At 43.8% G+C, this 23,941-nt stretch overlaps 2 protein-coding genes across 2 annotated transcripts in view; one reads left to right on the forward strand and one right to left on the reverse strand.

The window, feature by feature from the left end:
• Positions 1-2,368: 2,368 nt before the first annotated feature.
• NOP10 (NOP10 ribonucleoprotein) lies at positions 2,369-4,714 on the reverse strand. The gene is made up of 2 exons (XM_029591450.1): positions 4,557-4,714; positions 2,369-3,426 (listed from the first exon to the last, which is right to left on the reverse strand). The coding sequence occupies exons 1-2, from the start codon at positions 4,608-4,610 to the stop codon at positions 3,286-3,288; spliced, it is 195 nt and encodes a 64-aa protein (XP_029447310.1). The 5' UTR covers positions 4,611-4,714; the 3' UTR covers positions 2,369-3,285.
• Positions 4,715-18,602: 13,888 nt separating this feature from the next.
• XKR9 (XK related 9) overlaps positions 18,603-23,941 on the forward strand; it is a 32,460-nt gene continuing 27,121 nt past the window's right edge. Inside the window, exon 1 of the mRNA XM_029591451.1 lies at positions 18,603-18,692. The gene's annotated coding sequence lies outside the window, so the exon portion shown is untranslated. The remainder of the gene's footprint in view (positions 18,693-23,941) is intronic.

Consider the following 23,941-nt stretch of genomic DNA (forward strand, 5'->3'; position numbering starts at 1 on the left):
GGGAGGGATCATGAGATATCACCTCAGGAGAAACAACTGAGGGAGAAGCAATGCGTAAATCATCTCCTTCTTTCTCCTTTTTCTTAAACAATCCCCTGTAGGGAAATGCACATTCACCATCTGCTGGAGACAGAGAATACTGGCGGGCTGATGTTAGTGCAGGGGTAGGTATATTGGGTTGTCAGCTTTGTTCCATCTCCATCTACTGGGGGAGGTGCATAACCCATTGGTGTGGATTAACCTGTCTGAATGCTAAGAAAGGAAACATTTCTTCACAGGAAAGATAGTAGTTGCATGGAATGGTCTCAGTGGAGGTAATGGATTAAAAAACAGTAACGGAATTCAAGAAAGCCTGGGATAGTCATAGAAGATCCCTAGTTGCAAAGAAGTGAGGGAAAAATCAGCAATCAACTGGCATCCATGGCATTGCAGCAGGGAGAAAATTGAGCAGATCAGGTGGGCCTTTTTAAATTTATTTTATAACATTTATTAATCACTTTCCAATTGTATAATAAAATTTCCAAAGCAATGTAGCAACAAGAAGTTATACAAAAACATTAAAATAAACCAAAATTATAAAATAATGTAATAACCATCCCAGGATAGCAGCCCTAAAAAAAGGAACCCGCCTCCCCCCATTACAATGATTCCATATTAAAACTAGTACTTCATATATAGCTATCTGATTTTAAGATTATACGCCAACATCACCAACCCCTTGAGCCTAAGTAACTTTCCCAGGGAGTTAATTCGGAAGCTCCATTATCATCATCCAATTTTTTATTTTGCACCAAAATTTCATCAGGTCCATTTCTTCTCTAATTTCCAATGGAAGATTGTTCCACAATTTAGGGAAAAACATGGAAAAGGACCGGTTTTGAAATCTTACATAACGGAAACTTTTTACTGAAGGACGAGGCAGCTGTGAGCCATATTGGGAGCGAATAACTCTCAATGGGCATTTCCAGCAGATCCTATTCCGCAAATGAGGGGGTCCTTGTCCTCAAAGGATCTTAAATGCAAGGACCAAAAGTTTAAATTAGCATCTCAATTTAACAGGTAACCAATGTCATTTTGCCAACAGTGGTACCGCTGATTCTCACCTAGATCATCTCAGGACTAGCCTGGCCACCATATTTTGAACCACTTGGAGTTTCCAAATTAAGTGACCAGGAAGCCTCCAATATACAAGATCACAATAGTCTAGAACCACTATATCCAGTGCATAAACCACTGACGTCAGTGCTTTTAAATTAAAAAACATTTTCAGTTGTCGCACCATTCCCAATCTGCTCTATGTGGAACACAAAACAATTAATTTGGCTTTCCATGGACCACTCTGAGTTCAGCTTAATCCCAAGTGATTTAACTGTACTTCAAATTCAACTTGAAACATATCCTAAGCAGAACCCACATACAAAATCAAGTGTCATATTTATGCTAGTGGGGGGAAGGGAGCACGAGGAGGATCTCCTTTTGATAACACAACCAGTTGGGTGGGATCCCCCTCCAATGCTCCCACATGGGAGCACTTCTGCCACTGTAATGATGGAGCATGAGTTGGCAACCATCCTGCCTGCTCCCTTCTGACAGGCCCTGCTGGTGACAATGCGACTGAAGAATATAAATGATTTGAGTTGAAAAAAGAAGCCAATATTTTATTTAGTTGCTTTTAAATCCTAACCACTTCTCTACAATAAATGTATTTCTTACAAACTCGTTTGTCATATTTGTCTTGACTAGTTTGTAAGCTCCAGGGAGCAGGGACGGTCTCTTCTGTATTTGTTCAGCACTGCATCTGTCTAGTACCACTTTAAAAACGATTAGTAGCAGCAGCTAAAATCTTCCGCTAGCAAAAGAAGAGTTAAAAAAAAGTTTTGTCCTGATAATACTAGGTCAGTAGTTGGGGACAGTTGGGTTTTGTTTATCCTGAGATTAGTGAAGGGAAGGAGGAACATTTAGTTAGCATTTTCTGGTACACGTGGTAATGCCAAAAACATTGAAAGAAAGAATAAGATAATTTTCTGCAATATCTGCAGGGGAGGGGAATGTTCGATGCTGAGTGCTGAAAAGATTCCTCTTACAATCTACACTCTTTTGGTGGTTGTGTGGCTCAGAGGAGAGGAAACGTGAGAAGGCCACATCTACTAGATCGAGACAGTGTAATGCAAAAAACCCCCCCCAAGCAACCAATCTCTATTTTCACCTCCTTAAAAAATGTTTTACTCAATTTCAACCATTTTCTTTCATTTTTACATCTTGGCAATATCACCTTGACCGTCTTTCTAACATAAATATTATTTTGGGTGTGTGGTGGGGGCAGAAACACACGAGGGCTAGACCAAGAGACAAAGACCACAGGCTTCAAAACATTTTTACAAACTGTAGACTTTATTTTCTGACCTTTGTTTTTTTACTTTACAGGTGAAGTTTTTAAAAAATTGCATTTGGAAGTCAGGAGAAATACATCTTTTATAGAGCAAAACAGAAATAAAAGGAATGTTTGTACTTGGTATGACTTAAAGCCAGAGACATATTGATGCATTATTACTCTCCCCCCAGTCTAGAAACCCTGGCCTTCTTGGATCCTGCTGCTGGGCTAGGGATTTTAGTTGAACACTTGCTCAATGGTACTGGAAGCAGGAACCTTTGATGACTGAAGGAAACAGAGGCTATAATCTGTCCTTAAGTCCCTTCTATCCAAGCACATTAGCTGAGGCACCCCAGTCTACAGGGCACATACCTGCACATTTTGTGACCGGCAATGGGAAAAGCATGGGGGCAACTGATTATATATTACCTGGGGCCAGGATGAAACATGCACTGATACAGACCATCTGACCACCTGTGCGTGCAGCCTCAGCTGATGCTCTGTGATGAAAGCTTTCCAGCACATAGCGTTTATACGTGAGGAGAGGTCTGAGACCCAAGAAAGGAGCACATGAACACAGAGTCCTTTGAGACATGCTCTGCAGCAAGCATAAAATACATCCACCAGTGAAAACCCCATTTGATTTCCTCCTTACAACATCTGTGTTCAGGTAGGTTCCTTACGAGTCTAAGGTTTGCATTTAGAATTTGGAGGGGAGCTCATTCATGTCCACATGTATAGCTACATGATCCAAGGTGTGCACAGATCCTCTGTTGTGCTCTCTGATGGCATTATTTCAATTGCAGATGTGTGGTCATCTATATAGTAGAGTTGATGTGTTATCTGTGCAAGTAGAGGCCTGGGGGGGGGGGGGGGGGGGTGTCCCAGCTGCTGAATACAAGAAGATTCTGAGATCACAGGATGGGCTTGGGCTGCTGGGTTAGCAGCAAACCAAAGCGCTTCTTGATGATGATGCGGTGGCGGGAGTATTTGTCATCTGGGGAAAAGCGGGCTGGATGGGCTGAGCAGGTGGGCCGTCTATTGGGGTCCATTTTCTGTGAAGAGAGAAGAGGCAGCAATGAGAGAATTTAGGACCCCTTCAGGGAGACCTCCATACAAAGAAGATGCAGCAGAACACCAAAAGATGTGTGCCCTAGGATGCGTTCCACAACTGTCATCTTCAGAGAACAGATACTGTGAGGTACTACATAGCACTGTGTATATAATAGTGCCATAGAAATGGTAACTAGAAGTAACAGGAGCATTGCAAGGGGAAGGAAAGGAATGTGTGTACAAAAGTTGGAGACTTTACTTTTTCTGCAGAAGCGGACATTGAAATAACTTTTCACACTCCTATCCATGTATAACATTGTTTGGTTTCAATATTATGACTCATTTTTCCTTAAATATACTGAAGTTGGAAGTGGTTGGCATAGGTGCCAGCTCTGTGGATGCTTGAGCACCCCCAATATTAAGCAAAATCACTGTCCAGGGAGGGGTAATTTGAGTTTAACACCCCCAAACATTTTGAAAAGTTAGCTTTCATGGCTGTTGGTGGTGGAGCGAGTGGGAGAACAAAAAAAAAATCAATTTTAATTTTTATTCCTTATTATATATAAGTTAACTCAAGGCTGTGTACCTTCACTTGTCAAAAAAATCCCAATTCGATTCCAGATTCTGAATCGCTGTCCTTCAAAAGTCCCTCTCTAATGATCACTTAAAACATTTTGAATTTCAACAGTTAGCTATATAGATGCCTGATAAGTATGCAAATAATATGCAGCATCTTCCCCGTTTAGAGGTTGGTTAGTAGAAGAATATTTCTAATAGGACTGTCCTGAGCCTATCTATCTGAATCAGAGCAAGAACTCTCCCTGTTTGTCGGGGCATTGAGCCCCGGGAACCCAGGAGGCGGTAGATTGGGAGCATAAGTGAGAATTTATAAAATTCACTTTTTCTTTTGTTTCAGCTTATGTATATGTTCATCTCTGCATGTGTGTACATATACACACATGCAGAGATGATCCGAGTACACCTCATGCAGAGAGGGACGTATAGAGGACACTGGAGTCACACATTTCGTTTAGGTCTGAGAATCTCTCTGCGCGCGCATTACATCTGTGTATATACATCTATTTTTCGGAGTACATGTGTTTATAGATAGATACGTGTTTGGTCCTCTTACCTTCAGAGTATAGACTCTCTCACCCTGCTCGTTCAAGTAATACTGAAGGAACATGATGCCGCTAGAGCTACAGCAAATCTATCTCCCTCGATCGTCCCCTTCGTCTTCTGCTGTCTGCTTCCTGGAGCACAACCACTTCCTGTGTCATCTTGCTTTGCATTCTGGGAGTTGTAGTATCTCAAATCTGCTGTATTGATGAACACAGGCTGAAGTAGGAGTCAAAGGGACTTAAAAGGTTTTCTCTCCTGCCTCTCTCCGATCCTTGCTCCCAGTGCCACTCGAGCCCCTGCCTGATGTCTTAGCTGGAGATGAACCAGCGCACGGCCACAGAGCAAATGGCAATAATTAATAGTAATTGTCATGAACACAGGCTGACACTGATATTGGTAATTTCTGAACAGTAGAAATCTACTCCTGTGCTGTAACTTTTGCATCCAATAAAATTGATTTCTGGTTAAAAAAAACCAAATGAACTGATCCAGTCCTAATTTTACATCTGTTGTATGCTGTTGTGCACACAAAGCATGTATTCTGAGCATAGTATGATTTATGTGCACAAAAATGTTTCTGAATTAAAACATTTTTTTTTACATATAAATCTTATTTTGTGCACAAAACGTGTTCTGTCCAGTAAACAGATGGAAAGGCAGCTTCTCCTTTGACTGTCTGCTTTATTTTCCTGCAGTATCAGAGGCTGCATCTTGCTTGTGTATGCAAACTTCTCCACTCCACCTTTCGAGTTATAGTGTGTACATTATGCAAAAGGCTGAGTGTACATTTTAACTCGTTTGTGTGCTTTTTTTTTTTTAAAACTCGCAATACATTAGCATACCATTTGAGTACTGCATCAGAAGTTAATTTTTTTTTTTTTTACTGTTCGTTAAAAAACTATGTGCCTTTTTACATTGGGCCCTCAGGAGTAACCTGCAATGAATTTCTTTGTGCAGTAATACGGACATCTTGTGGTCAATCTGTGTATTACACATGCTATGAATTTCTGACAAGGCACTGCAAAGTGTAAGACTGACAGCACTGAGATCCAGATATCACACAGGTAGCAGAAGTGAAAGCTCACCCTTAGACACATTGTCTCCCATAGAGCATGGACAGCAGTGTCATCTTAATGTAAGCTTCCCCGCCCTTCCCCTAACTGCTCCATCACAGAACAGGTACAACATAGAGCACAGCAATACAGGCTTCTTATATTCCCAGTGTCTCACCAAAGAACAAAATTAATCCTGCAGCTGCATGGAGACTCCCACAGGTATCAAGCCAAACTTCCATCAGAATGGAGGCTTGAGGTTGCTGATTTTAGAAATACACGAGCCTTTGTTCACAACCTTCTTATAATATGTCCTTAAACTCTGGACAGCAAGAGTAGGGCTTTTGGCACCAAACAATACATAAATGAAGCATAAGGGAGCATCCTGGTGCAGTTTGTAGCAATTATACAAATAGAACTATATGTGCTGTGCTGACAGCCCTCTTAGGACTGTTACCGTTGAATATCCTAGGCTTTTGCTCTGCTGCCTGCCTGAACTCAAAATGGGGTAGCATGGGAGGATCTCACTGATCCATCTGACAAGAATCATTGTAGCTATTGAATCAGGTTGGGCCATCTTTGAGACTGACTAGAGAGATCAAATGAGCTGGGCTACAGCAGTGCCAAAAAAAAGGGAAACGGTCTTCATTGTCTCTGCAAAATGGAGGGGACCTGGAGGTTAAAGGAGTGAGGAGGAGAAGCAGCTATGATGGACAAATTCTTTAAGGGAGAGACTGAGAGACAGGATTATGACTAAGTTGAGTTGCATTACTAGTGCTGAAGAGTGAATGATTGACTGACAAACGAGCTCTGTATTAGCCATATGGGAGTTTTCAAGCTGCAATGAGGATAGAGGAAGCAAAGTGATGATTGGTAGGCAGGAGGTGGGAATACCATGGATGGGGGAATGGAGGCAGTGACGAATTTAGACTTTTGCTGCTCCTGGACATTGTAGGTACCACCACTAATGACCCAGTAGTGCATGTTGCTTCCCAGCATTTTTGTCTTCAGTCTTCGTCCAGCTTCTTCCATCTTCCGTTGCCCACTTTTTCCAGCCCTTGCCTGCCTCAGTCCTATCCGCCCCTCTCCATCTCCTTCGGACAGATACCCGGTTTGACCCCAGCTTGGCCCTTGGATTCACCTGTCCACCACTACCTCTGACCATTGCCTGGACCTCAGATTCACCTGACTGCCGCCTGCCTCTGAACATTACCTGGATCTCAGATACACCTAACCTCCACCTGACTACGACCTTAACTAACTACGGACTTTCTCTTCTGACATCAGCAGAGACCCCCACCTAAGTCATGCTGGCCCAGCACCCAAAGGATTAACCCGAGGGGAACGTGGGCTGGTATAGGTGAAGGTCCTGATGGGTCTCTGCTTCACCTGGGTCATCCTGCTGATGGCGAGAACCTGCAGGGCTTCTCCCTGTAGGTGGCATCAATCTTGCCTCGGCCCAACGGGCCACAGACACAAAAGAAGTGCTAGCGGGTCTGCTGAAGGACTTATTCAATATTTATTTATTTATTTATTTAGAATTCTTATATACCGACATTCTTGAAAGAAGATATCAAATCAAATTGGTTTCCATTGAAACTGAACAATCGCGGCTGTGGCGTTACATTGAAACAAGTAGTCAGAAACAGATAACATTATGAGTAACATTATAAGAAACATTATAAGTAAAAAGGTAAAAATCAACAAATCAAACAAACAAGTCTTCAAGACTAAACCCAATGTGAATGTGAAAGAGAACCAAGCAAATTTAGATTGAGCATCAGTGCTGTGGTGGTGTACTGATAGGCGAAATCTAAAAGCGTTTAAGGATGGGGAAGGTCGGGGAAGGTCAGGGGAGGGGAATAGATCTTTGGAAACAGGAGTGGTGCCACAAGATTGGAAAAGAGAGTGGTGCCACAAGATTGGAAAAGAGAGGTCGTGGTCCCGTTTCACAAAAGTGGTAGCAAAGAGGAAGCTAGAAACTACAGGCCAGTCAGCCTTACCTCGGTGGTGAGAAAATTAATGGAGACTCTGCTGAAGGAAAGAATAGTGAACTATTATCTAGTGTGTTGCAGGATCCGAGACAACATGGTTTTACCAGAGGATGCTCATAAGTAAAGAGACTTATGCAATGAAGTATTGATATATAACAAATAAATTGCACTCAAATAATCTTAATCACACCATCAAATAAGCTTTTTTAAAATTTAGGAGGAAAAGACTTCAGATGCCAAGTCTTGAAATCTCACAGACTTTTAAACACTGAATTCTGAGAGGATTTAATATCTATGATGGCAGTGTTGGATTATTATAAATGCTTCCGGATTTACAAACTTGCTTTCAATGAGCAATTTTGGTAGAATTTAATTAAAAATCACATTAAAATTTGGTAGATTTTGCCCAAGTCACCAAGTCTGTGAGATTTCACATCTGAAGTCTGTATCAGAGAATGCACATGTTAAAGAATTCTGACTGATTTTTTAGATTGGATGATTGCAGAATTAGATCAAGGAAGTGCACTCAATTTAGTATGCTTGGATTTCAGCAAAGCTTTTGATTATGGTTCCGTATAGGAAACTCATGAATAAAATTAGAAGCCTGGGAATGGGTCCCAACGTAGTGGAATGGAATACAAGTTGTTTGACTGATAAACAACAATGATTAATGGAATCTATTCTGGGCGGAGAGGCAATACTCCTAAATAGAAAATGATTGCTGGGCTAATAAGGGGTAAAGCTAGCACGTCAAAAACGTGCGTCCAAATGCCAGTTAACAGTGCGCTCCATCGGAGCGCACTGTACTGTATTGGCCTGATAGTGATTTTAACTCTGGTTTAGATAAAAAGTAAATTCTTCTGAATGGAACCTCCATCCCTGGTTGCAAGTTTATTGGGCAATCATGAACTCTGTAAAGTGGTAATATATCTGCATCCAATTTGTCAGATAGACCTGAGATTCTCTCAGGTAACTGTCCCACCTCTGCATTAGTTACTGTATAACACCTGAATATCTGTAGGTTCTCTTCTGTCTCATAGTCCTGTTCTAAATTGGGATGAGAATTCTGTTGGCAGAAGGTGCAGGTGAAGGACATCAGCTGCATATTCCACTGAACAAGTGGACTTTGATTTTCCAGCCATGGTAATCCCATGATGATTACAAAGTATGGGGCATGGATAAGATAAAAAAACATTAACTCCTAGTGGTCATGACTTGTCATTATCATCAGCACATTCTCTCGAATCACTAGACCTAATGACAAGGAGGTGTTATCAACAGTCTCAACTGCCATGCTCATCCCTTCTCTTGTAATGAAACCTTGTGTTGCTGAGCAAATATGAGGTCCATGAAACATGCTGCTGAATCAATCATGATGAAAGCTTGTAGATCCTCCCCTTTCCAAGTCAACTGGATTGGGATTGGCATATAGGAGGTTTGATTTCCCAGTAACATATTTGATTTGAGAGGGCTTTTCAATGCTTGTCGCCCACTCCTCCCCTCTACTAGCGACAAGACCATCCATTTTCCCCCTCAGTTGCTCAGATTAATTTCTAGCCTTTTGGGGCAGTTGACCCGACTGTATCCCATGAGCCCATAATAGAGGCAGAGGCCTTCTAATATGACATCTCTCCTTTTCCTCTATTTATAGCTGATGCCTCATGCCATGAATAATCATGGGATTGTCTAGAAAGTATTGTCTACCAAAAGGCAATGCACTTCTTTTGGAATCAGGGTCTTTTTGCCTCATCTCCTTGTTCCATTATGTCTAGCTTCTGTCAATTCAGACACAAAGAGTGAAAAGAGATATCAGGCATCCCAGAGGATCCAGCCATGCCAGCTCATCCTTTATGTGGCTTGCTAAACCCTATCTAAGTGAGCCCAGTTCAGTGGCTCATTGATGAAACTCTGCAGTACACTCTACCACTGTTTGTTGACCTTGGTGGAGATGTATAAAACTTTTCTCTACTAGCTGGACTTAATCTGGTTCTTCTAAGGTGGCCAAGAGATGATGGCTGCAAATTGGTTCACATAATCAAGAATCTGATTATTTTGCTCCAGCAGTAGGGTGGCCCAGGTTAAAGCCTTCTTTGAAAGTAGACTGATAATTAAGTCCACTTTGTTAGAATCATATTATAAATATGGCAGTTGGAACAAGAATTTACATTGCCCAAAGAAACCTTTGAACTCCATTTTTATTCTGTCAATTTTTTCTGGGAGTGACATTTGAGGCTCCATAAGTGAGTGGATGGACAGGAATAATTGTTTAGCTTGGACCAGGTTAGGTCATTGCAGGGTATTGACCCACTTCTGGAGGTTGTGGAGCTTGGTGTGGATTGCTTGAATGGTATGTAGTAAGTCTTTCAGGGTGTCAGATGTACTGGCAGCCTGTTCTATCCTAGCTTAGCCTTTGGTTTTGGGCTGGTACAAGCTGTCAGGGTAAGTCCGGTTGCTGGTGAATGATACAGTAGGAAAAGGAGTACCTGAAGAGGCTGGATTGCCAAAGGAAGGTTGAGCCAAGGCTAATAAAACTAGGCCTAGATTGGGAGTCATCTAGGCATGCAACTGTAACACTGGAGCTGGTGGTCGGGCATTAGACACAAGAGAATGTTCTCTTTTGCCAACATTGTCTTATCCATAGGCATAGCCAATGCAAGGAGCTTTTCATCATGTCCAAGGTGCCCAATCTTCCTTGGCAGACTGTAGCAGCTGATCTATGTGAAGTTAAAGGTAAAACCTACTTAGTGGTTATTGATTATTTCACTTGCTGGGCTGAAATTCTGCACTTATTATTTACTCTTACTAGTGCAGCAATAATTAAAAGACTAAAGATGCTCTTTGCTCAATTTGGATCACCCAAGATCCCAGTAACTGATAATGGACCACAGTTCAAGGCCCATTTGTTTTCAGACTTCTTAGCTCAGTGTTCACTATGTGATAATCTGCCTATATTTTTACCCAAGTAAATGGATTGATAGAAAGAGCGATAACCCAGGATCAGGAACCCAGGAGAAAGGCATGGAGCAGAAACACCAGAGCAGAACTGAAGAGCTGGATATAGAGTTGCAACACTGGAACAGGGCTGGATGAAGAGCAAGAACACTAGAGCAGGATTGTAGGGCTGGAGGTAGTGCAGGAACATGGCCAAATGAGCAGAAGTTCCATATTCCATGAGCAAAGGTGTGTCTCTCTTGCTCTCCTTATTTCTTATCACCAATTAGAGCACACTCTGTGCTGAACTAATAGGACCATCCAAGGGTATGTCTAACTTCCTGGTAAACAGAGGGTAAATATCCCCTGGCCTTTCCCTGACTATATTTTCTGTAGTTATTCTGCAGCTTCCCAGCATCTGCCTTCTAGGCCTCTAGTTCAAGTCTTGTCAACCCTGACAGCATTTTTGTAAGCTCTAAAGCAGATGATATCTGAAGCTCCCATATTGTTCTTCTTCAACTCTAACCTGCCAATGCTGGTGTGTGCTGATGCAAGTGGCTACAGAATTCAAGGAGCTTTGCTGCAATAACATGGCATTTTCAAGCTAGTAGCATTCTGTTCTTGCACTCTTACAGAGGCAGAGAGGCAATACTCCTAAATAGAAAATGATTGCTGGGCTAATGTCTGGGCTTCTGAAAGATTCTATTGGAATGCAAGTGTCTGCAAGAAAATGTCATCAAGGTACACCAAGACGCATATCTGCAGAAGGTCCCTGAAGACTTCATTCACAAAGTGTTGAAACACCATTGGGGCATTGGACAGCCCAAAGGGCTTGACGAGATACTCATAATGTCCATTTCTCATATTAAATGTGGTCTTCCACTCATCTCCCTGTCTGAATCGCACCAAGTTATTGTTGCGTCCGTCGCTCTTCGAAGGCTTCGCCCCGCCTATACCTCTCTACTCTCTACTCTCGGCTCTTCCCGCTTATCCTGGATTGTTGGCTGCCACGGTGTCCTCCTGCCGTTCTCTCCGGTGTCCTCGGAGCGGCTATGGCGCTGCCTCTCGCCATTCTCCTACAAGGTACTACTAGGGCGCATGCGCACGCCACCCTCTCTTTTGAACTCTGTTTGGCGCGAACCTCAGGGGCTTCCCCCTGTATTGTCGTCACAGCATCTGGGTATATCTGCCTTCGCTTTCTTCTTGCTCTCTGAGTTAGCAAGGAGGAGGAATACTTGGAGGGATACTTTCGGGAATCTTATGGATGGGATTCGCTCTCCGTACCTTTGCTACTCTGCCACTTCAGCTTCCGCTTGGAGTTTAACCGGGTACCCGCTCCTCGGGGGCCCTTCTGCTTTCTTTCAGGTACTGCCAGGAACCGGTACTCACTCCTTGAGGGCCCATGTTCCCTGACTTGCTGCCTGATAGCATTCAGCTTGGAGGCTAACACCTTCTACTACCATCAGTGAGTACAGTCACCTTTACTTCCACGAATCTGACACTGGCACTGGGCACTCACTTCTCGAGGGCCTGCGTCTGTGCTTCTGCTACTGCTCTGCGAGTACAACTACTAAGTCCAGACATCCTGAGCTACAGGGATCAGGCACTCGCTCCTCAAGAGTCTGCTCTCCCTGCCTCGGAGCTTCTCTCTACCAACATTTGACTCTGCAATATTCTACCTTGTACTCATTTCTCTGAGATTGCTTCCACAGTAGCACCAATCATCGGGAGACCTGCAGTTCCAGTACTACCGTGGGAGACCTGCCCCTGTGGGCTCTACCATACTACTCACTACTGCTACCTCTGGTGGCTATTTCACAAGTCTAAATAAAGATTAATTCATTGTGTGTGTCCTAAGAGTCTAGCCTGATACGTGGTCCGTCACGGGGCTGCCCTCGTGGACGTGGTCAGCTGCCACTGTGTCCAAGGATCCACCCCTAACATCACCAAATACTACAGATTGCTAATTCCATGGATCCGGCTCAGCTCAACTCCTTGCAGGCCATACCAGGCCTAGCCCAGCGCATTTCAGAACAGCAAAACGCCTTGGAGAGTCTGACTACTGCGCTTAATCTTCTGCACACACAGATGAATCAAGCTCCTACTTCAGGTAATGAAAGCCTTCCACCTGAAGTAACCATAAAGACTATTGTACCTCTGGCTGCTCCGGTACGCTTCTCTGGCGAGATTCGTAGAACCAGAAGCTTTTTGAATCAATGCTATATGCATTTCGCATTGCAACCCAGTCACTTCCCCACAGCTTATGCCAAGACTACTTACATTTTATCCTATTTAGATGGTAGGGCCCTGACTTGTGCTTCTTCGCTATGGGAACGTAAGGATCCTATCCTACATGATATTGATGGGTTTTTGGATTTATTTAAATCCGTTTTTGATGATCCTGCCTGGTATTCCATTGCCGGATCTTCCTTGGTGGACCTAAAACAAGGTAACCGACCACTGGCTGATTTCACTATTGAGTTTAAGACTCTTGCAGCCGAACTGCATTGGGACCCTAGATGCCTGAAAACTCTGTTCTTCATAGAGATGTGAATCGTGTCCTCGATCGTCTTAACGATCGATTTCGGCTGGGAGGGGGAGGGAATCGTATTGTTGCCGTTTGGGTGTTTAAAGTATCGTGAAAATCGTTAAAATCGTGAGCCGGCACACTAAAACACCCTAAAACCCACCCCCGACCCTTTAAATTAAATCCCCCACCCTCCCGAACCCCCCCAAAATGCCTTAAATTACCTGGGGGTCCAGCGGGGGTCCGGAACGGCCTCCTGAAATCGAATCGTGTTGTCTTCAGCCGGCGCCATTTTGCGCCGCCATTTTGCAAAATGGCGGTGCAAAATGGCGCCGGCCATAGACCAAGTCTTGTGGGGGTCAGGAGGCCCCCCCAAGCTGGCCAAAAGTCCCTGGGGGTCCAGCGGGGGTCCGGGAGCGATCTCCTGCCGCGAATCGTTTTTCCGTACGGAGCCTGTGAGCTGTTGGATTTGTAAGCTTTTGCAAAAGCTGAAGTACCAGTGAGGCAGAAGAGCTCATGGACTTTGCAATCACGCTAGAATTCGTTGTCATGAATGGATCTCATTTTACATTCTCAGATGCTCTGTCAACTCTGTCAACTCCCTAGTCTTGGGATTACCCTGGTTCCAGTAACATGGACTTACCATGGAATGGTCTACAAGGGGCGTCCAGGGGAAGATAATGAGGAGGAAGCATAGCAGGAGGGAAGAAAAAAGCTGGCAGAGTATGGAAACTGAAGAATCCTATCTATTTGCTCAAAAAGCAAAGTGGCATGTGCAGGGCCACTTCTGCATTTATCATATATACCAGAAAATAGTAAGTGATGCCCAGTTTCCACACTCTACCAGATTCTTCTTTCCTCCTGCTATGTTGCTGGAACCAGGGTAATCCCAAGACTAGGGAGTGAGCCCTTGTGCCACTGTTAAGTTTGCGCAGCCTATCTTGTGTGCACAAGATAAGCCTTAACAGGTGGTGGCTGAAGCACCATGGAAGAACTTCTGCCTAGCCAACCATCTTCCCCTTGGGTTGAGCCGATGGGTTCTGGTGGCTGGCAGGACTTTTCAGGTCCAAGTTGTAGGTGATGGTGAAAGGCTGGGTCGTGGCAAAAGGTGAGCAGAATGAAGCCGAGATTCCTTCCAAGGTAGAGCAGGCTGAAGATAAGCGGTCTGGTCTGAGGTCAAGGCAGGCTGAAGACAAGGTGACGTCTAGGTCCAGTCCAAGCTCAAGGCAGGCTGAAGACATGGCGAAGTCTGGGTCTGGTCTGAGGTCAAAGAAGGCTGAAGATAAACCAGAGGAAGAAGGCAGGAGCACGGGCAAGGAAAAGACAAGAACCGGGTGGAAGAAGGACCAGGAGCGAGATAGGAACAAATGAGGACCAGGCAGGAACACGGAGACAAGGAACCAGGGACGAGCAGGGGCAAGGAACCAGGAACGCTGAACAACTAGCACTGCAGTGAAGCAGGAGACCTGTTGTGAAGGTATCTGAGCAGAGAACAACTGGGGTTTAAATCCCCCCTGTAGTGATGCTTTCGGTTAGTGCTGCAGCAAGGTTTTCCCATCACGGAGCTTAGAAAGGGAGGCAATGTGTGCATATGCACCTAAGGAGATCTGCTGCGTTAGCATCTGGCGGGTGAGTGAGGCCGGCCACAGTGTGGCTGCCTTAGCCAGCCCAATATTATAGTTAAGTTTAAGAAGTCCTATAGCATGACCAAAAAACTATATAACTTGAAATTTAGTAATTTTTTAATATTTAGAAGACTCACTCTGTAGCTTAAGTAGCTTGTGCCTAAATCTAGAATTGACTATATCTCGTCATTTAGGACTTATCAATTGCAGGAAAAGATACAAACACAACGTTTGGTAGCTGGGCATTGGATGTCAGGTACAGAGGAATGTCCTCTTGCCAATACTGGCTCACCCCTAGGCCTAGCCAGCACAAGAAGCCTCTTCTCGCATCAAAGCTGCCCAACTGTCCTTGTCAGAAGGTGGCAGCTGACCTATGTAAAACCTACCTAGTGGTTGACTATTTCACTTGCTGGATTGAAATCCTGCACTTACTATTATGAATGCAGCAGTAACTGAAAGACTGAAGACTTGATTTGGATCTCTTGAGATTCTAGTAACTGATAATGAACCATAATTCCCCAGTTGTTTTCAGACTTCTTAGCTCAATATGTTGTCTGCCATGTAACGATGAATCCATAGTTTCCCCAACTGGTAGAAAGAGTGGTAGTCACTGTAAAACATTCCTGTGTTAACTGGATCCCTACCTTGTCCTTTTTGGCTTTCACACTATGCCAACAGAACCTACAAGGGAGAGTCAAGCTAAGCTGTTAATGGGCTGAATTCTCCACACTATCCTTTCTTCACTACCTGTGACACTTGTGTTGCAGTGGCCTGATTTCACTGTTGTGCAACAAAGTGACACAAAAGCTAAATGCAGCTATGAGACTTTGTACAACAGAAGTCATTCAACTAATGCTCATCTCAGGAGATCTGGTTTACCTCAGAACAGATGGCAAGAAACTTTGGGACAAGACAGCTTGTGGAGCATGACACATTATTTTTTTACTTGCTGCAGACCTCAGATGGCACATTCACCAGGCATAATCAACAACATATCCAGCCTATCACTGTCAAAGTAGATCTGCACTGTCTAGGAGACTGTATCAGATCCACCTCGATCCTTGGAGCCTGCACAAAGCAGTGATCTGCAAACGGTTGTGACTACCAGATCAGGCCAAATAGTAAAACCCATTGTTAGACTGGATTTCTAATCTGGAGGTGGTCAGCTGCGACAGAATAATCTCCATCTGTTATTGTTTCTAAGGATTTTGGGTGGATCCCTGGACCAGTGGCAGATGACCACGCCCATGGGAAGAAGTCCCGAGAGGGGCCACAGGTCAGGCTCAGCATTGGAGACACACACACACACTAGTTCTTTTATTAAACCAGAATTGAGAACCACCAGAGGTGGCAATAGTGAGCTGGAAAGTAGCCCGGTTGGGCTTGTAGTCCCTCAGGCTCTGGAATAGCGATCCCACAATGGTTGTGCTGAAATAGAGAGAACTGATATCGTGAGTTGTAGCAGGATATGCCGAGTTCAGGAATAGAGCCCTGTTGATAATGTACTCACGCAGTAGTCTCTCAGTGTGGAGCACAGGAGCTGGAGTAAAGGCAGGCCCTCGAGGAGCGAGTAGCTCGTTCCAGGGAATGGCTCTGAGAGAGAGAGAGAGAGTTGGTAACTCACAGGTGCTGTAGGCAGCGGTGTCTTCCTGGCAGAAGTGGAAATCAAGTAGCAAGTCCAGGAACATGGGCCCTCGAGGAGCGAGTACCGGTTCCAGACTGTGACCTGAAAGATAAAAGAGAAAGAGGTCCCCGAGGAGCGGGTACCCCAATAGAGAAAGTCCGAGGAGGCAGAGTTACAAGGTACGGAGAGTGAATCCCATCCGATGGAAAACCTTTGCTAACTCGATTAGCTGGCAATCACGTAGGCCTTTTATATCCTGGATGCATGACGTCATCACAGGGGCATGCCCCTGAGGTTCGCGCCACTGAAGGTACTTGAATCAGGGCTGTGCGGCACGCGAGCCCTAAGGCAGCTGAACAGCATGGTGGGAGGCAGCACCCAAGCCGGTCCGGGGACCCTGGAGAGGACGGCAGGCAGACACCGCGGCAGCCAAACGTCCGTCAACCGCAGGAGGAGACGCCAAAGAGGTAAGGAGGGCTGAGTGAAGACGTCGGGCAGCGACAGTCGTAACACCATCTACTTTAAGAGGTATGTGACAGTTTACTAGAGTTGTTCAGAAATGTTCATTTGTTTTGCAATGTTTGAAAATATTCACAACAGAAAAGGGGGAAGATATACCATAGAGTTTAATGTTCAGTGTATAATGTTCAACCAGAATAAAGTTGAGGCAGAGGTCATGGGGCAACAGACGGCACCCTGGGAAATTATAAAGAAGTTCACTGTTCCTGTTCAGACTGTGCGGTTAAGTCTGTCTAGGATGGAACCTAATTATACATAAATATCATGACATTCTGCTTCCCCACTGCACTGTACAGGTTATGGAGCATTAAATGCTCTGTGGTTTTGTCTCACTGAAGCCATCATATGCTGCCAAGTGTTTGTAGCCTCCACCTCAATCAGCTCTTGGGCACAGGGTCTTACTGGGAGCATCATGACCCAGGACAGGGCCCCATGACCCTCTGGGGGTTCCCACCCGGGGGGGGAAAGCTCTTCTCTTCAAGGCCCTTAGGGTTTTCTTCCTCATTGCTCACCAGCCCCATCACTGAAAAAAATCACTACACTTGACTCCAAAGCTGCAGTTCAAAAGAAAGTCTTTTATTGACATTGATTGCACGAAAACAAAATCCAAAATGATCTACCACCGGCTCGTGGTCCAAACAGTTCAGAAAACAGAGTCCAAAGCAAAAAGGAATATATATATTAAATCTCTCTCTGCTGCAAAATACTGCACCCCCTTAACAGGTAAGTTCTTTTGGAAAGGGACCCTCCTCTTCTGGCTCTTCCCCAGTAGTACTGAGATGCAGCTCTCCTGCCTTCTGTTTATGTTCCTTCTCTCACTTCTCAAATTCTGGTGAGCCTCTGGCAATTACTTTTTTCAGTCAGCAACACTATAGGAAATTCCTCTTGGCAGGCAGTTTGTCTTTGAATGCCTCTGAGGGCAGTCCTTTCTTTCTCCAGACCCCTTCAGTGCTCTCCTTGTCCAAAGAAATCCCTCCTCCTTGGACATCCAGAACGTAGAACTTGCACATCAGCACTTCTCAGAAACCCACTCCCTTGTGCTCCAAGACCCTGACCTTGGGCCCTGGCCGCCTTCCTTGGACAGAAGCTCTTCCTCTCCCCACACCCCACTGTTTTAGAGGGCAACTACTCTAGGTCCTTTTCCTATGGACGGGAAAGACCCCCACCAGCACCTCCCGAGTGGGAGAGGCACTGACCAACTCCAGTGCCTTTCCTGTGGGAAAGGCACAACTCTCACTGCATAACTCTCCCTGCACTCGTGGCCACAGGAATTTTATTAAACCTTAGAGTGCCTCCCACTGGGGAGTACCTACTTACACTGCTGCCATACTAGTAAGGGGCAATACTATTAGTAAGGGGCAAATTGGGACTCCCGAACATGTTATTTCTGCTTGGAGTGTTCATAAAATATAAGCACTGAAGGAAGCAATTTTTACATTGAGTTTTAGTACAATTAGCTGTTTATAAATTCTAATAAATAAAATGGTCTTTGCTCTCTCTCTCTTTAACTTAAAACATACTAGTATTGTATATAATCTCTTTCATTGAAAGTGAGGTGATTCGTAATGGTGTAACTTGCTCAACAATGAACTGAGAACATTTCTCATCACTGAACTTCAGGGCTATAGTAAAACAAGTCAGCTCATTCACACAGTACCTGCCAGTGCCAAACTAGATCAAGTGACTCATTTGTGGTTCAGGTTTCATTTTGTATTGTCATAAAGAATCTCTCAACCTTTATAGCCTCACCTGGTTACAAGAAATAATCCTATTGGCAAGAGGAACTAAACAAGGAAATCGCACGAAACCTGTTCATTCCCCAGAGCTTGTTGTGAACTTTTACAGTGAAACCATTCTTCTGTGGGCAGGCACAGGTAAGCCAGCATTTTTAACACTAGGAGCACCAAATAGGATTCAGCCAGCAGATGTTTAGCTTGTACAGTATTTTAAAACTATTGCCGATATTGCAGTACACTCAAAATGGAACTACTTTTTCACAGACAGGAAATGCTGTGTCTGTTTTGATTCATGGGGCGAGAACCTATAGAATGAAAGAGTAATACAGCTCGGTGCAAGGTGTGTGCTACTGCTGATGTTGACTTCCTTAAACAAGATTTGGGCTACCTTCCTTGAATATGACATTGAGAAAATGTAAGAGACACGTAGACCTGCTTGTTTTCTCTCCAATAAAAATGTCTTTGTTCAGCGATAAACTTTTACAATGAAACGAGTGTTTCTGAAATTCAAATTTCTCCTGTTCATCGAAGCCCGTGGAATTCAGGCTAGTACAATACATTCCAGTTCCCCAGCAGGAGGGGCAGTAAGGCAAGGACCCTAAATTATCCACCTAATGTGAGAATTCCAAAGTAACTACAGGATAGAGGAGGACAGAGGGTCTTGGCCTGTGAAGCACAGATATCAGGGAAGAAGAAGAGAAAAAAAATGAAGGCAACCCTAAATAAAAACAGAACTAAGAACAGGAAGCAGCAGACAATGTACTGCTTCATCACTCCTGCAATCATTTCAAGCGTTATTTTTTTTATTTGTGCAGCATTATACATAGATTACAAAATCCCCGCAAGAAATCAGTAAATGTATTTATGTGTGCACGAGTTTTAACAGCATGTTGACCAACTCTCCTTTTAGGTAATCATATAATCAAGCAACTAATTACATCAATTAGCTTATCAACTATGAATATTTCTGAAACTATGAATGTAAAAAATAAATAAATCTAAAAATACTAGAAAAACACATTTTCGCATTTATTGTTCAAATGGAACAATGAGCAGTGAAAATACATTTTTGCTTTATAAAATTAGAGCACAGCTGGCAAAGTGCATCTTACAGAATGATTTAATAGTTTGCTCTAATACACAGTTACAGAAAACCTTTGGCAGGCATTCTCTACGTGACCTTCCTGCTCACTTCTGTTGGCACATTCAGCACTATTTCTAACTGAAAATAAATGCAGTTTCACTGAATCTACCCAACCAATGACCTGATGGTTCTTTGCATTTAGCCCTGACACTCAAAACCATTCTCCATAGCCACCCTAATAAAACCACAAACCATCCATCGTACTTTCATGAAACTACCCACCTTCAGTCAAACATCTTTGAAAGAATCAGTCCAGGCCTCAGACATAGCTATCAGAATCAACCAAATACCTTTATTAAAAGATACAAAATCACAGCAATGTTGAAATAAAGAACGATGACAAATTGTTTCTAATCAAACTAATCAGAGGTTAAACAAGAGCAACTTTAAAAGAAAAATATACTCTAGGCAGATTGAATTATTTTCCAAGCACTGGGACCAGGAGGAGCAACTGGAGGACATGGTATAGGCTTAGGCCTCAGCACCAAGCCCAAGCCTTGGTTCTGGGCCTGGCCCGAACAAGGCCTCAGCACTAGACAGTTTTTTGGTCTGGAAAGTGCCATGTAGGGCTGCCAGAGGTTCATTTTTATAATGGATTCAGTTTTTTTTTTTCTTGTGTAATGTTTTTTTTTTTAGTTTGGCAAATAAACCAAACCAAAACATATATTAACCAAACCAAATGAAAAAATGAAACAAAAATTTTGGAGTGGCACATCCCTAGTGCAATATATGTTATCACTGTAATTTTATGTGTCAGTTGAGATTCTGTATTTACATTTATAATTTCACTGGGTCTGGATACCACATTGTACTCACATTATAGCAGAGAGAGTATAGTAAATATAACGAGTCCTTAATTACAGGGCAACTTAAAAAAGCACTATTGCGTTTGTGGACCCTTGGGCTGAGGCAAGATTGGCGCCTCCTGCAGGGAGGAGCCCTGCAGTTTCCTAGCATCGGCAGGCAAACCCGGTCGAAACAGAAGCCAAACTGGAGCTTCATCTATACCAGCCCTCATAAGAACATAAAAGCATAAGAAATGCCATACAGAGTCAGACCAAGGGTCTATCAAGCCCAGTATCCTGTTTCCAACAGTGGCCAATCCAAGTCACAAGTACCTGGAAGTACCCAAACATTAGATAGAACACAAGCTACTATTGCTTATTAATTACTGTCATAGCAGTTTATGGATTTAACCTCTAGGAACTTATCCAACCTTTTTAAACCCAGTAACACTAACTGCTGAAACCACATCCTCTGGCAATGAATTCCAGAGTTTAACTATGTACTGAGTGAAAAAGAATTTTCTTCAATTTGTTTTAAATGAGCTACTTGCTAACTTCATGGAGTGCCCCCTGGTCCTTCTATTATTTGAGAGAGTAACCGATTTACATTAACTTGTCCAAGTCCTTTCATGATTTTGTAGACTTCTATCATATCCCCCCTCAGTTATCTCTTTTCCAAACTGAACAGCCCTAACTTCTTTAGCCTTTCCTCATAGGGCAGCCATTCCATGCCCCATATCATTTTGGTCGCTCTTCTCTGCACTTTTTCCAGTGCAGTTATATCCGTTTTGAGATGCGGTGACCAGAATCGCATACAGTATTCTAGGTGCAGTCTCACCATGGAGCAATACAGAGCATTATAACATCCTCCGTTTTATTTTCCATCCCCTTCCTAATAATTCCTATCATTCTGTTTGCTTTTTTGATTGCCACAGCACACTGAGCCGATGATTTCAATGTATTATCCACTATGATGCCTAGATCTCTTTCCTAGGTGGTAACTCCTAAGATAGAATCTAATATTGTGTAACTACAGCAAGGGTTATTTTTGCCTATATGCATCACTTTGCACTTGTCCACATTAAATTACATCTGCCATTTGGAAGCCCAGTCTTCCAGTCTCACAAGGTCCTCCTGCAATTCATCACAATCTGCTTGAGATTTAACTACTCTTCATAATTTTGTGTCATCCGCAAATTTGATCACCTCACTCGCCATACTCCTTTCCAGATTATTATAAATATAGTAAAAAGCACCGGTCCAAGTACAGATCCCTGAGGCACTCCACTGTTTACCATTTTCCACTGTGAAAACTGAGCATTTAATCCTACTCTCTGTTTCCTGTCTTTTAACCAACTGCAAGCCACAAAAGGACATCACCTCCTATCCCATGATTTTAGTTTTCTTAAAAGCCTCATTCCCCTTGGGTTGAGCCTTTGGGTGCTGGGGCCGGCAGGTCTTAGGTGGGGTCCTCTGCTGATGATTGAGGGGTTCATCGTAGGTCACCTGATTGAAACAGATGGAGGTCAGGCTTAGCCAGAGCAAGCAATGATCAGTGGCAGGCAGCGGTCAAGTGTATCTGAAGGCAGGCCATGGTCAGTGGCAGACAGCAGTCAAATGTGACCAAGATCAGGCTGAGGTCAAACCAGATATCCATGCAATGGGAAAGGAGGGACGGATAGGCAGGGCAAGGAGGTGTGGAGAAGAACAGGCAGGCAATGAGGACAAAGCAGAAGAAATGAAGACAAGGACACTGGAACTGAACAACTGAAGACAAAGACGCTAGAACTGAAGCCACACGCATTACTCAAAGTACTGGGATCTTTTGCTGAAGTGCTGGAGCAGAGATCCTGAGGGCCTTTTATAAGCATAGCTGTGTGAGGTCATCAGGGCATGTCACCAGGCTTTTCCCACCACGGGCCCTTCAAATTTTGCAGCATCAGGCACATGTTCACCTAAGGAGGAGTGCGGCAGCATGGAGTTGGCGGCATCTGGCCGTGAGGCAAGTCAGTGGTGTGTTGCAACAAAGAGGAGTGGCATCATGCTCCAAAAATGGCCAGAGAGGTGTCACATGTCTGGGGGCCTGGCTAGAGAGGTGAGGGTGGCAGTTTGCGGGGTTAGCTTGCTGACCACTGAATGCAACATGGCCATTTTATATATGTGTGAATGTGTGTGTGTGCGGGACTTCATGTGGTGGTGTTGGGGGCGCTAGTAAACACTGAATGCCAACAGTAAGTAAGGGAAAAATCTTCAGTCTTTTATTATAACATATCTCATTAGGAGCAGTGCAGCTTATGAAACCATGCAAAGTAAACACCAGCTCAGCTCTTTTGAGCTTTTACACTCAAATACATCATCGCTTTAAACTTTCACTTCATTATGTTAATTTGTTTGTGTGCATACCATGTTCCAACTGGTTGGATTTATAATTTTATCTCATATATGCTAATATGACTGGATTCTTGTAAGTCATATGATTTCTTGTAAATTGAGCCTAAAAGGCAGAAATGTAACTTAATGCTGACCTTTAACATATTTGTCAACCTTTAACGTTTTTTAGCTATTCAACAGCCTTGATTATTTCTACAAGTCTGATCAATGCTGTAATTATTTTTTGTGCTGTAATTATTTTTTCACCACTATCAAACTAACCTGGCTTCGTAGAAAACCTCTCAAAGCACTCATACACGGGAGGGATGAGTATGAAGCATTTGGGGGGTGGGACACATATGGAAGAGTAAATGGGGGTGTGAGTGGAGGCTTGTACATGTGAGGGTGTGTTTGTATATGGGGGTACATAAGGAGGTAAGTGGGCATGTGGAGTAGTTTGGAGAAATGTACATGACAGGTTGTAGATGTGTCTGTGTGGGTCATAGTATATGAACATGGGCATATATATGGGTTTGCATGATGGAGGTTTGTGTATGCTAGGGAGTATGTGTTGGAAAAGTGCCTGGGAATGCCCATGTGGAAGGGTGCATGGGGTGGAATGTGTTGTATGGGGCAGGTTCATGCATATGGAGGGGGTGCATATGTGGGGGTGGAGGCCATGAAAGGATCTGTGTGGGTGGGCTGTATGCAGGGAAGATGGGTGTCTGGGGGAGGGAAGGTAGCATAGTTTCCCCTTGTACTCTCTACTTAAATTTCTTCCTTCTCTCCCTGTACCTTTACCTATCCCTCACCTTCGCTTCTTCTTTCCCATCCTCAAAGTCAGGTGCCAGTTGCTTTTTCTCCTTTGTCTGCTGGAGCTGGAGCTTTCTGCCAGCAGTGATCTTCAGTTTTGCTGGTGCAGCTCCTTCTTTGGATTGTGGGGTCTGGGCTCTACACCAACCCTGGTCCTCAATTTCTCCACCTCTACCACTTCTTCAGGATGCAGGGCTTGGGCTCCCTGCACTATCCCCTTTGGGATTGAGCTCAAAGTGGACATCTCCTGGAACATATTCCGCTGGTTCACGAAA

The sequence above is a fragment of the Rhinatrema bivittatum genome, chromosome 2, assembly GCF_901001135.1.
Source record: "Rhinatrema bivittatum chromosome 2, aRhiBiv1.1, whole genome shotgun sequence".
NCBI lineage: Eukaryota > Metazoa > Chordata > Amphibia > Gymnophiona > Rhinatrematidae > Rhinatrema > Rhinatrema bivittatum.